Genomic DNA, 13,399 nt, shown 5'->3' on the forward strand with positions numbered 1-13,399 from the left:
TATCACGTTTCGGCCACAACACAAGCAGCCGTCCTCAGGTGAAGAACAGCGCTGTCGGAAAGACAGCGTCCTCATTAGCTGTCTTTCCAACAGCTCTGTTCTTAACCTAACGGCTGCTTGTGTTGTGGCCGAAACGTCGTGAGAATTTTATTGTTTTATTTTTTTTATTTCCCTTCTACGTGACTTTACCGAAAGATACTAGAATATGAACCCCTGCAGTCATGAAAGCTTTAAATCGAAATTTGACGATTCCTATTTGTGTTCGAGTTAAATATATGAAACGTGATATAAATCAACCCATTGTATGACATGCGCGCGCCTTCAAACGTTAAAACGATGACGTAACTAGTTTCGTGTATTGTTTATTCGTATAGTTAAAATAAAGCGGACACTTTTAAAAGCAAGTGGTTTCTTTATTACTTTGCAAACAAGCAACTTAAAAATAATGTTACTGCATAACAGAGAGCCCATCGCTACAACAGCACGACCCGTCCCCCGCATGTACGTGGCAAGCCGAGCAGTCTTGTGTACTCTACATGTCCACGAGCCCCCCACCCCCCTGTGCCTCACTTTTATCGTTTTAACCCCTAAACTCTGAGCATGACCCGTGTCGACCATCACGCGAACTTCAGTCATCCTCGCAGCAGCGGCTTTTGTGGCAAGCCCATCGAACAAAGACAGCGGGCACCGCATCGCGCACTTTTAGATGTGCTGCGGCCGTCTGGAACGCTCTCCCCCTTTCGATATTAGGAAGTCGCTGGAGCTATGCACTTTTAGATCTAGATTTAATATTCATTTCTTAAGAACTGCCTTTTGTGTTTAGTTTGCTGTCCTTCCCCGCACCTCCGATTAGCGAAAGAAGTTAAACACATGACACCTAACCCAAACCCCATTTTCAATTAAATCCTCACCCAACTCTCACCCCCTAAACCCAACTCTCTACCCTTAACCCAAAACCTTCACCGTCTAAACTCTACAGGATAACTCGGCAACCTTGATGAAAAGCGTTATTTAATCAACTAAACCCCAAGGTGGGGTTGTGATTGCATGAAAATCTGGTTTATGACAAAAACTAAATCCTGCGGGGACTGGGAGCGCCAGACCAGTGTCTATCCCGCACGTGTAGAGACAGTAGCAGTCACTTCCTATTCTTAAGCGAAACTTACAAGTCATAACAGATTTGTAACAGAAGGTAGCGAACGAACACCACATCAATCTTATTGCATACTAAATGGGCAGCGATGCTTGACCCGCCTTAAGCACAATCACTGCACAACAAAAGCGAAATGTTTTGGTCGAAGCTCCGTGACATTTGGGCGGTCAAGGAAATGACTAACCTCATAGGTAGTAGTTCCACATGCTTTTCATGTCAGAATATAGCAATACAAGTTAAACAAAACTGCACCCATACCGGTGTGTAAGGGATGGGTGTGTGCCACGCAAGTCCATGTTTACGACTAATTATAATTATTATAATCAATATCAGCCATGATCTATCCACTGCTGCCTACGGTAATTAATGCCAATTAGAGGGTACAACAATTTAACCTTCCGATCCGATGAAATATCATGACTCGTGGTGGCGATTTCAAGATTCAAATCATGTTTTATTTAACACTGCCCTGAATATTGCGGCCTCTAGTGGATGCACGATCACACCGACCCAGTTACATAAATATACTGATCGAAAACATTCATTATTCACATTCGCGTTTGGATGCACGTAGCGTGAGCGCATCAACGTTTATCGATGAACTAATGCATTTTTACACTACCTCACATAATTACAAACAAATATCTACCTTCATCGTCCACAAACCATTATCAGAACCATTAAGATTAATTTATACTGGTATAAAAGTTTATTTTAAAAAGGATATTTTTTGGTATTAAATTCCCAATTCCATTTGTGCTATCGGCATCACGCCAATAGATGAGGAATCCCCTTGGACAACTCACAGAGCGCTGCACCAAGGGTGTTGGAGAACGGCCAAGACATTTTTCGCAGGGCTCCCAAAAGAAAATTTTCAAGCCGCCTTTTTATTGTTAACACGATAGGGGGCACACTTTCCCATAAGCTCTGCTATGAGATTGTCACGTGACAGTCAAACCAATACAGGTAGAATCAAGCAAAATTTAGTGCAATTTTTTGTTTTTACATGATCGGGTTTCTTTCGTGCGGACAACTGGTGGCTGGGCTGAGACCACTAACTCTCTCTCTGCACTCGAGAACCTAGTTCAATCAAAGTTGGCTGGATGCCCGATAGATTCAAACCAATGATCTCCGCAGTCCTGGCTCGGCACTCTGATCTCTTGAGCCACCCGGCATCCTCACACGGTTATCATGCTCCTAGTGCTTGTAGTTATTGTTGATCAATTTAATGCATAGGGAAGACTATGATTTTTTAAACAGTGGGAACCCATTAATTCAGTTGGTGCGGCTTCTCTGCACTTGGCAAGAAAGTCGCGTACTGTGGAGCACAATGCACGATCATTCTTCTTTACTACACGTGCACACACACCCACTCCGCCCTCCTTCATGCACGATCGACTACATTCCACAATTCATTCATGACCTTCGGAATGAATCAAGCTACGCTTTTTTGTCCCCCTAAAAACCACAACTTCAGTTCAATGGCCAAAAAACTACTGGCCTTCTGTGCAAATAATAATGCACGAAGAAACGGAACGACTCAGACGGTCATGCAGATGCAGGTGATATAGAGTTTAAGTGCCATAACATCTGGGCACAATCGAAATGTCAATATCCACAAACAGTGTTGTCGCCCGTGGTTCAGAGTTCAACCGGAGTCTTCTCCCAAGTCTGAACTGGGATGTTCTGGAAAGCACACACGCACACAAAGATAAAGACAAAGATCCCCCGTATAGTCTTAACAGACTGTAGGGGCAAGTGCTGTTAGCGAGCACACACACACGCACACACACGCACAAACACACACACAAAGACCCCGTACAGACATTAATAGACTGTTGATGCAAGTGCTGTTAGCGAGTGCCGAAGGCCAGCCGGCACGGTGTGTCCAGCACCGTGCCTGGGTACCTGTGTCTCCCCAGCGCTGATGTTTTACACACCACACCAGGTACGGTCATTCTTTTAAGGCCAAGTCGATCTCGGAGTGTCCCAGGATCGATTACAATATCACTCGCCATCGATGTTAGCCGTGGCCAGAAATCTAACTCAAGTTGCCGGGTTTGTAATGCGGCGAGCACAAAAATGCATCGCTACTCCTCACTCACACACGGTAAATACGGAAAATTGTGAAAAGGAGTTTCCAAGCGATTATACTGCTCCACCCGTTTGCCCGTGTGGCCCCTGTAAATGAAGTGAGAAGCCATTGTGACGTGTCAAACACCTGAAGGATGTGACGTTTGAGAAATGCAACTCAAAGATGTGAACCACAACGCATAAACATTGATAATGTCATGAGTCATACTCTCAACAATGGAGTCGGAATTTCGATTCCAGAATCAATTGGTTTAATCTTGTTTGTGCCTTCTAATTGTTTTACCATGTCGTCTTTAGAACTGATTTTTATGTTTAGTTTGTTAGCCTTTCCCGCACTTCCGATTGGCATGGTTGACTATGTATAGTGCAAAGGAAATTCAACATACATGCGTGCAGTGTTTTCTGTTCCACTAGCCTAAATCGCAATTTGTTTACGATGTGCTTAAACCTTAATCGATTCTCAAGCGCACTGCGTGTATCGTGTGTAGGGAACGTATAATCATCATTTGAAAGCAGGGTGTGTCAAACTCGCTGCCTAAAATGTAGCCGATATTTTGAATTGTGGTGCTCTAACACATGGCTGTAGGGTTTATCATGCAAGCGGCATGGTGATGTTACACAACATTCAAGTCATGCTGGGAGGGAGGACCCAGCAATTTTGCCACAATTACACTTTCTGCTGTCAAGAGATAATCACGTTTTTCGTGTATGAATGATTGCTCTTACCCAGCACGGTACATGCTGCAGGCGGTCCCAAGCATTGGGTAACATCACAGAGGCAACATTTAAATCATCCCAGTAATACAAATGGGGTGAAAAATGTGTATCATTTTGAAAGTAATTATCCATAGGTAAAGGTGTAGCCCTGCAATTGCCTGTTTATGTCACTTCTGGAAGACAGGTCTCCACCACAGGGAACTTGAGAGAACTCCGAGAGGGTGATTTGGTCTACTCTTCCACATTGGCCAAACGACTAGGGAAGAGGTGGTAGTAGACATCGTACACAACCTGCTAATCGACCAACTATGGTGAACCCATTTACACCCCTGGGTAGACGGTGGCAGTGGACGGGGTGGGGGGTGAGAAGGATGTAAGAAACGTGCACCATTTTCCCAACTGCTGCAAGCTTAGATCTCGCCATGGTGGCCAGATGTTAGCTACCTCACCGGGTATACAGTAGATCATGGGTTCAATCCCGACCCTGACGCCTGTATATATGGAGTTTTCACGTTCTCCCCGAGTTTGCGTGAATTTTTCTCCGGGTCCTCCGGTTTTTCCCTTGGTATAGAGAAACATGCATTTCGAGTATTTAGCTAACATTTCCACATGATAAGCCACTTCATTTAGCTATCATTTGTGGCCAGGTTGCATCTGAACAAGAGCTATTATAGCTCAGTGGGCCTTACCTGGTGAAATAAAAATAGTTAATTCAATGTTCATAGATCAAATTGGACCAGCTTCCCTTGCATTTGAAGTCCATTGCGCTACCCATCACACCACGGCAGCATCCAATTATGAATTATCCGTAGTTACATAAAATGTGGCTTATTTATGGAGAAATGGAGCTGCGATGGTAACAAGGTGTCAGCAGGAGGCAGTAACAACAAGATGGCGACTGACAGGCCTAAGTGGCAATGGCCATGTCACGATCGCTACGATGTAATGGAGTCACGTAGAAGGGAAGTAATAAAATAATAAAAATAAAACATAATAAAACAATTCTCACGACGTTTCGGCCACAACGCAAGCAGCCGTCCTCAGGTGAAGAACAGGTCTGTCGAGAAGACAGAGTCTGAATGACAACCCCAGGCTTGGAGCATCTTTATAAGCTGGGTTAAATCGAAATTAACCCCAAAGTTGTTATGCTGTACAGTGGCCAGGCGATGGCAGTAGAGGAGATGGCAGTACAGCAAGTCGTGTTGAGCACCAAGGTTCTTCAGTAATGTAATGGACGGAGCCTAATGGAAGGAAGGCCCATGATCGACGACTATATTTGAGAAAGGACGTGAAGTTTCGAAAACTTAAACAATCTTCACCATCACGATCCATGGGCAGATCGACCTTAGGTGGTCCACTGCATGTTTCGTCGTTTGTTTCCACCTTCCTCTGTCTTGTGCCAATATGGCTCAAGTCGTGGCCACGTCTTTCTGTCACAACTCTCTTTTGATGTCGCCGTCAAGCCGTTCTCTGTGAAGTCTTCCTCTCTTTCTGTTTCCTTCTATTTTCCCGAACAACATACTTTAAATTTTCCTGTTGTTGTCCATCCTATATATTTCGATTTAAAGCTTTCGTGACTGCAGGGATTCATCTTCTTGGTTCTTTCGGTAAAGTCACGTAGAAGGGAAGTAATAAAATAATAAAAATAAAACATAATAACATATTATTTTATTACTTCCCTTCTACGTGACTTTACCGAAAGAACCAAGAAGATGAATCCCTGCAGTCACGAAAGCTTTAAATCGAAATATATAGGATGGACAACAACAGGAAAATTTAAAGTATGTTGTTCGGGAAAATAGAAGGAAACAGAAAGAGAGGAAGACTTCACAGAGAACGGCTTGACGGCGACATCAAAAGAGAGTTGTGACAGAAAGACGTGGCCACGACTTGAGCCATATTGGCACAAGACAGAGGAAGGTGGAAACAAACGACGAAACATGCAGTGGACCACCTAAGGTCGATCTGCCCATGGATCGTGATGGTGAAGATTGTTTAAGTTTTCGAAACTTCACGTCCTTTCTCAAATATAGTCGTCGATCATGGGCCTTCCTTCCATTAGGCTCCGTCCATTACATTACTGAAGAACCTTGGTGCTCAACACGACTTGCTGTACTGCCATCTCCTCTACTGCCATCGCCTGGCCACTGTACAGCATAACAACTTTGGGGTTAATTTTGATTTAACCCAGCTTATAAAGATGCTCCAAGCCTGGGGTTGTCATTCAGACTCTGTCTTCTCGACAGACCTGTTCTTCACCTGAGGACGGCTGCTTGCGTTGTGGCCGAAACGTCGTGAGAATTGTTTTATTATGTTTTATTTTTATTATTTTATTACTTCCCTTCTACGTGACTTTACCGAAAGAACCAAGAAGATGAATCCCTGCAGTCACGAAAGCTTTAAATCGAGATGTAATGGAGTTTGTAACACCACGTACCGGCCTCTTTGTCCTCAAATTCTGGTGGAAGGTCATCGTCATCCTCAAAGGCGTCATCCTCTTCCTCCGCAAGCCCCAACAACTTTGATGCAAGTATATGAAAGAGAGCAAGGCGGACATTTAGAATGTATCTTACCTCCCAAATATATTCGAACGCCCTGTCATTCAAAATTCGCCCATCACCACCGTCATCATCGCCGTTGTCGTCATCATGGAATGCTTCTCACTTCCGTAACTGCATGGACCACTAGCAGTGGCAGAAGTGGCTGAGGTGCGAGTGTGCTAATGTTTGCTCCACCAATGGTGTTAAAAACTCCTGTTGGACCCTCCATGAAGAAAATGATCTCACCCCTACGCTCACAAAACACACAGCACCTCAACGGAGTGGTCTAACACGACCTCCGTCCTCCATGTTCGCCTCAAAGAAATTTGCGGATCTACCATGTCCTAGATCTTTGGTGGTGCTTCAGAGGGCAGAGGAACCCCTCCCCCCACCCACTGCTGAAGGCTCAGCCACCACCCTTCGTGATTCTTGTAGCCAAGTCAAAAATTGTTGGTACAATATTTCACAACAGTGGTGATTTTTCAGCAATGTTCCTCATATACATAGGGGGCGACACCTAGAGCAGAATGGAATGCACGATTGATAAGAAGCACATCGCAGTCACTCGTTCTGTTAGAGTTTAAAATGTTTTAAAAGGTTAACCATGTCGTGTCTCCCATCTTGAGTTTCTGTCAGAGGTGGGACAAAGTCATTGTTATGCAAGTCCAAGTCGAGTCGCAAGTCATCAAATTCATGACTCGAGTCTGACTCGAGTCCAAGTCACATGACTCGAGTCCACATCTCATAGGTGGGACAAAGTCATTGTTATGCAAGTCCAAGTCGAGTCGCAAGTCATCAAATTCATGACTCGAGTCTGACTCGAGTCCAAGTCACATGACTCGAGTCCACACCTCTGGTTTCTGTAATAGAAATGTGCGCCCCTCCAGGCTCGCTCACTCCCGAACTACATCTTGACAAAGCGCCTCAACAAAACACCCCCAAGCAGCCTGCTCCCCACCCCACCACTCTGCATTCGTTTGCGTCACCTGCGACCACCCCCCCCCCGGGTTCCCGTACCGGCTTAAGTGCACGGAAGGCCCGGTTGAGCACCTCGCGGAGCGTCTTCTCCCGGCACGACGAGGCAAAGTCCTGTGCCGGCCCGAGGAGGCGTAGGCACTCCTCGCTCTCGCTCCACACGAGCTGTGGGGGGGAGATGGGGGGGCAGAGGGAGGGGTGGGGGGCAACACACGGGCGTGGCCACCACACAGGGCATGGCTGTGAGTAACACATGCGATTGGAACCTCTCCACCAGACTGAAAACTCAATTATTTAGAACTGTAGTCTTGGTTCTTTCGGTAAAGTCACGTGGAAGGGAAATAATAAAATAATATAAATATAAAAAATACAAATTCTCACTACGTTTCGACTGCAACACAAGCAATCATCATCACACCTGCAACACAAGCAATCATCATCACACCTGATGATGATTGCTTGTGTTGCAGTCGAAACGTCGTGAGAATTTTTATTGTTTAAAACATTTTTTATTTTATTATTTCCCTTCTATGTGACTTTACCGAAAGAACCAAGAATATGAATCCCTGCAGTCACGAAAGCTTTAAATCAAAATTTATTTATAGCTGCTTTAGGTGTTTAGTTTGTTGGCATTGTCCCGCACCTCAGATTAGTAGTTGGGCACGTACGGTGCGAAAGAATTTTAACACACATACGTTACATACGAGGTCAATTAGAGTTGTGATTTACGTCATTCATAGTGAACCGAAATCACGGCGTTAATTGTTATTTCAGCTCACGATGCAGTTGAGATTACATTTATAACTGACTCCATGTCTGTTTTCCACCTGTGATGAGTGCATATAACCTCTTTGTGGGTCGCGGGAGTTATTATATGACCATACTTCACCACGCTGTTAAGTGCGGATCGGTGATGGTGGGGAGCACAAATGTGGAAGCATAAATGTACAGGACCTTAATGGATTTTGCCGCACTGTTCCATGTTGCCTCCAACATAGCCCCACACATTATGGTGCATCCATTCATCGATGTATGCATACAATTGTGTGTTTAAAGAATCAATGATGTTAGGAGGTTCAGGGAAACCCTGCAGCCATTAGAGGTGCTAACTGCACTATAAGAGCACGAAGAGATAGTTTAATTCGTGATGCGGATTCGCGACAATTCATTACAATTCATTGAATTACAAAGGCAGGAAACTGAAAACTTTAGAAGAACCACTTGGTTCTAAACTATTGCAGAGAAGGCAATGTAGATTATGCAACTAAAGCATGTGATGCAGCCAAGTAATACAAGGAGAATGAGGGCTTTAAGTGCTGGACAAGGGACTGAAATTAACTACAGCCATTTGCAGGAAATGGCTCTTTTTTATGTGCAGTGGCATATCTTGATTGACATGGGCCCCAGGTACAAAGGATTAATTGGAGGAGGGGGGGGCTATTTAATTAACGTAAAAACTATCTTCCTAGCCGAGTGGTCTGGATACCTCCAGCCTGAGAGCCCCAGTGCAGTTTGCACTGCTCGCACATTTAATAGCCACGCCATTGCGTCGGTGTTATGGCGAAAGAAGAAAATATCATAGGATATGACTTTGGTTTATATTGTGTGTCAAAGATGCTGTAAAATGTGAAGAGGTTTTTTTTTTTTAAACAGCATTAAACAAGGGTTTAGAATTCTACGGGGCTGACATAAACCCCAACACGGGGGTGACAGCACTTATTTAACTGACATCCTTTCACGTCACAATTCATCTCGAGGTTGTTGCTCTTATCTTTCCACTTTATTGCTCAGATTTATAGTCCATTATTAAAACCCTTTCATGCCCTCAACTGGCTTTTTTATCCAACATTATGTAACTTTCTACATTTCTATCCACTGTATAACATGAAAGCAAGCACTGCAAATGGAGATCTAGGAAATACAAACATCACACCATAACATCCTTTACTTGCTGCTACTCAATACTCTTTCTTTCACATGTCCCCCCCCCCCATGTCTCCAATCCCCATTGCATTTGGAGAGGTCAGTGCCCTCAGCATCTGCTTTAGGATCATTGGATGTGGTTAACCGTAAGAACGTTCACAATCCAATTGAATCGCATTTTCCGAACGGAAAGGATAAACAATATCTTGGCGTGACGCCACAATGTAGCCCTCCACATGTGGAACCCAATGCCCAGTGCGCCCGGTCTCCCACCACTAGAGTGTACAGAAGGGTTGGAGATATGTTGAATAATAGATGCATTGCATTGTCCCTTACAACCCGACCGTGCCAACTGAAATTTGTCTCCAATAGTGGGCGCTAGGATCGCATGGAAGCAGGCGCTGCAACTGTGCCAGGGGGCCCATGAGAGACAGGAAGCCCTGTGGCATCAGGCTGCAAAGGGTGGGGAGGGAGTAATCAAACAGGGGGCCCGATTACATTTCTTGCACCAGGGCCCATACCAACCATGCTGCGCCGCTGCTTATGCTGTCAATTAATGAGAATAACCACGTGTAAGCATACGCTGGTAAGTTTGTTCCTGTTTCAGTGAGAAAATAACACCGCACAAGTGTCAGAAGCTAAGCACACTTGAGTCTGGTTCACACTTGGGGGCTTGCCAGGCACCGTGGGCACAGGGTCTGCGAGGTGTGGCAGACCCAATCGAGTCCACTCACTCGATTGGGTCTACATATTGATTCCGTCACCATGGAGCTTTGAACGTCACCCCCTTGGATGTGGTGGGATTTCTCCAGGTTCTCTTTTTTGTTTTGCCACATGACGCAAAACAATCATTCATGGAATTGGCCAAACATTCCAGTGTCGCAGGATCTTCCTGAAAAAGTGGTCTGAGACTCTAAGAGCTGTCTATTTGTAAATAACATTTTACTCACAGTGTTCACGTGATGCTCCCAGTGTTTTAAATTTCCTGGCCGGGCATTGGAACAGTTTCCCAGAGAGTACGAGGACCATTTATGCGAATTTAAGTTCATATTTTTTCTATAATATAGATGTTGTTTGTTTCTAAACTGTGATTCTTAAATATGTTGTCAGTTTTAATGTTAAGCTAGAAACGCTTAGTCTGTGCTGTCCAGTTGCCCGGGGTGAAAAGTGGGGTAGAATTTTTCTCAATCCTGGCCAGCAGGTTCAAAAACGTGATAAAATAAACAAATAGGCCATAACGGGCATATGAATTCTTGCAATACAATCTGCAACACTGCACTCAGGCAGCCCTTTAACACGTGCACTTTTCCGGAGAAGCGTACCAGCCTGTGCCATGTACCCAGTGGCGCTTGCACCGCCTGCACTCTGGATAGCTATGCCACGGACTGCACCCATGGCCTTTCGATTCCTCATCCCCATACATAACCTGTCATGGACCTCGCTAGCCTCTCAAATGCGGTGATGTTTACATACCTGAAAAAAACATTAATGAGTGATTTCCCTTTTTACAAAAGGGTGTGGAGTAGTGGTCATCTCAATTTCTACAGCCCTGAGAGAATGGTACAAGTTCCATATTCCTATGGCAGGGGCCAGTATATCCATGAAAACAGTGCACGATTGTTTTTGTTGTGCCCAAGTGACGAACAATGGAGCTCGACCTTTCGATTGGCTGGCCTTCAGCAATATATTACAGTCTAGAATGAGTGATTAAAGACGATCAATCGTGGGATGGAGTTGGTGGCAGTGGTCCCGGGCATTGCGTTACGAACTCAGCGACCTCACTTTTCTACTCCCAATCAAGACGAACATCAGTGGGGAGTTGGATGTGAACCGGTCATTTTTCCCTCCTCTGCCCCTCAATGACAAGCGTGGGAAAGTATGGCCTGCGGTTCATTCAGCATGGGATTGACAAAGGGCTGTAGATTATTATATAATCGATATTATGACTGGTTCCCTCACCCAAACCCATACAAACACACACCAAGCCATCGGCTCGCGGTCACAAGAGTGCATACAGTAGTAGTACTGTACAAGCAGTGGAGAACATCGACAAAGGCTTACGACACTCATTTAATGGAGTTGGATAAAACATCCCAATGTAGCAAGGAACCTCCTTAAAAATGAGCGAGGATTTTCTTTGAGAAATTACCGCACAGGTAATGATTTGGATTGCTATACATGAGCAAATGGCATGAAGCGGATAATATACCATGCGATTCGTGGTGGTGTATAATCGGAAGATATTAGATAAGACAGGCGTGAATCGATGTGTGACATCAGAATATGAGCCATTGCGGAAGATGTTACCGTACGCCAATGCGAGACATTTGAGATGGGAAGACGTGTGACATTGAATGATGTGACCCGGGAAGGTGTGATTGAAGATGTGATTTGAATATATTCGAGATGACAAGATTGCGTCGTGATGAAATATGTTATATCGGAAGATAACAGATGGACGAGATGGGAATGAAACAAAATAATCTCACCAGCAACAAGATAACAACAACTGGAGGCGTCACCGCGAAATTACACAAGACACATCATCACAGCACAACAACGATAATAATTTACATTTATTTGTAAAAAGGCGCCTTCCACGAACGTCTCCTCTGGTGGCACTGGAGATGATCGCAAGTGTCGCCCACATCTTTCGCACCCACACGAGGCAATGTCCAGCAAAGCACTCAAGATCAACAACTTGAGGGGGCGCCACCGTCAAAAATCAAAACGCAATAAACCCAAACCACAAGCGACCACGGCGTCTCCTCGCCTCCATCTGCAACGCTTTTGTCACCGCGGCATTTCGCGCGCGAGAGAGAAAAACCCCACGAAATAAAAGCCACCCTCCTCCATCACCACCACAACCACCACCATCAACACAATGCCAAAGCGGCCACCACCAACAAGCGGGCAAACTTACGAACGGGGCGCTGGGGTCGCCGTCCTGCGGGCACGCCAGGCAGAAGGAGAGCGGCGCCCTGGCGTCTCCGACGGGCTCGCTGAGGAAGTGGAGCCGTCTGTCCGCCTGCTCGGAGGCGAAGAGAGAGAACGGAGTGCTGAGGCACCATACCTCCGCTTCGGCCACCACGGCGCCGAACTCCATCGGGGCCTCGTTCAGGATAGGCGGGAGGGTCGGTGGGGGCCCTCCTCCTCCTCCGGTCGTGTGGTGGTGATGGATGATGTTGATGACGACGGCGGCGATGATGATGGTGGTGATCTTGGTGTTGGTGGCAGACGGTGAAGACGCCGCACACAGAGATAGAAGAGGCAGAGAGGGCAGATATTCCAGTGGTGTCCCTGCTGCAATGCCCTCTGTACGTGTGCGCGTCTTGAACACCGTGACGTGTGTGATGTCGCCCCCCTGCTGCCCAGCGCGGGCAATGCGCAGCTGTGAAGCCCTCGGATGGGTTTTTTCTCTCTCGTAACGCGGCCAATGGCACCGGGGAGAGGAAGACGCAAACTCGCCGTGATCTTGTTGCTGTCGAATTGATCTTGTTCAGAATATCTCAAATCCAGATGTCATCATCTGCAGGCGAGTTTCACGCACACTGGCCACACGTAACAAAGACAAAGGTACTCCAACCGTGTAGCCTCAACAGACTGTTGGGGCAAGTGCTGAGCAGCTTCTAGATTTGAAGCTTTCGTGACTGCAAGGAATCATATTCTTAGGTTTTTTTTCGGTAAAGTCACGTAGGTAAAATATCAAAATTAATGAAAATAAAATAAAAACAAAAACAAAAATCACGACGTTTCGGAGGCAACACAAGTCTCCGTCATCAGGTGGGACCGTCACAGCCGAATTAGCTGCATCAAGTGAGGCAATGATTCAAGATGTAATCCCTTATAAGCAAGTTGAAGGGGGGAGGAGAGGGGGGGGGAGCTCATCAGAATGTTAGTACAACTCATCGGGAGGGGGGGGGGCAAAACATTGAACGACGGCTTGGACGCGGTTGCTGCTGCACACGCCAACACAATGGACATTGGTATAAACATG

At 45.7% G+C, this 13,399-nt stretch overlaps 1 protein-coding gene across 2 annotated transcripts; it reads right to left on the reverse strand.

The window, feature by feature from the left end:
• Nucleotides 1–346: 346 nt before the first annotated feature.
• On the reverse strand, nucleotides 347–12,961 carry MTURN (maturin, neural progenitor differentiation regulator homolog). Of its 2 annotated transcripts, none has more exons than XM_078868518.1 (4): nucleotides 12,326–12,961; nucleotides 7,555–7,644; nucleotides 6,402–6,483; nucleotides 347–2,839 (listed from the first exon to the last, which is right to left on the reverse strand). In XM_078868518.1, exons 1-4 carry the CDS (start codon nucleotides 12,506–12,508, stop codon nucleotides 2,802–2,804), a joined length of 393 nt encoding a protein of 130 aa, XP_078724644.1. In that variant the 5' UTR covers nucleotides 12,509–12,961; the 3' UTR covers nucleotides 347–2,801. The 2 variants fall into 2 exon arrangements, with proteins under 2 accessions (XP_078724644.1, XP_078724643.1); XM_078868517.1 differs by having other exon boundaries at nucleotides 7,522–7,644; nucleotides 12,326–12,951.
• Between the last annotated feature and the right edge of the window lie 438 nt (nucleotides 12,962–13,399).

Source organism: Lampetra fluviatilis, chromosome 26 (assembly GCF_964198595.1).
Source record: "Lampetra fluviatilis chromosome 26, kcLamFluv1.1, whole genome shotgun sequence".
Classification (NCBI taxonomy): domain Eukaryota; kingdom Metazoa; phylum Chordata; class Hyperoartia; order Petromyzontiformes; family Petromyzontidae; genus Lampetra; species Lampetra fluviatilis.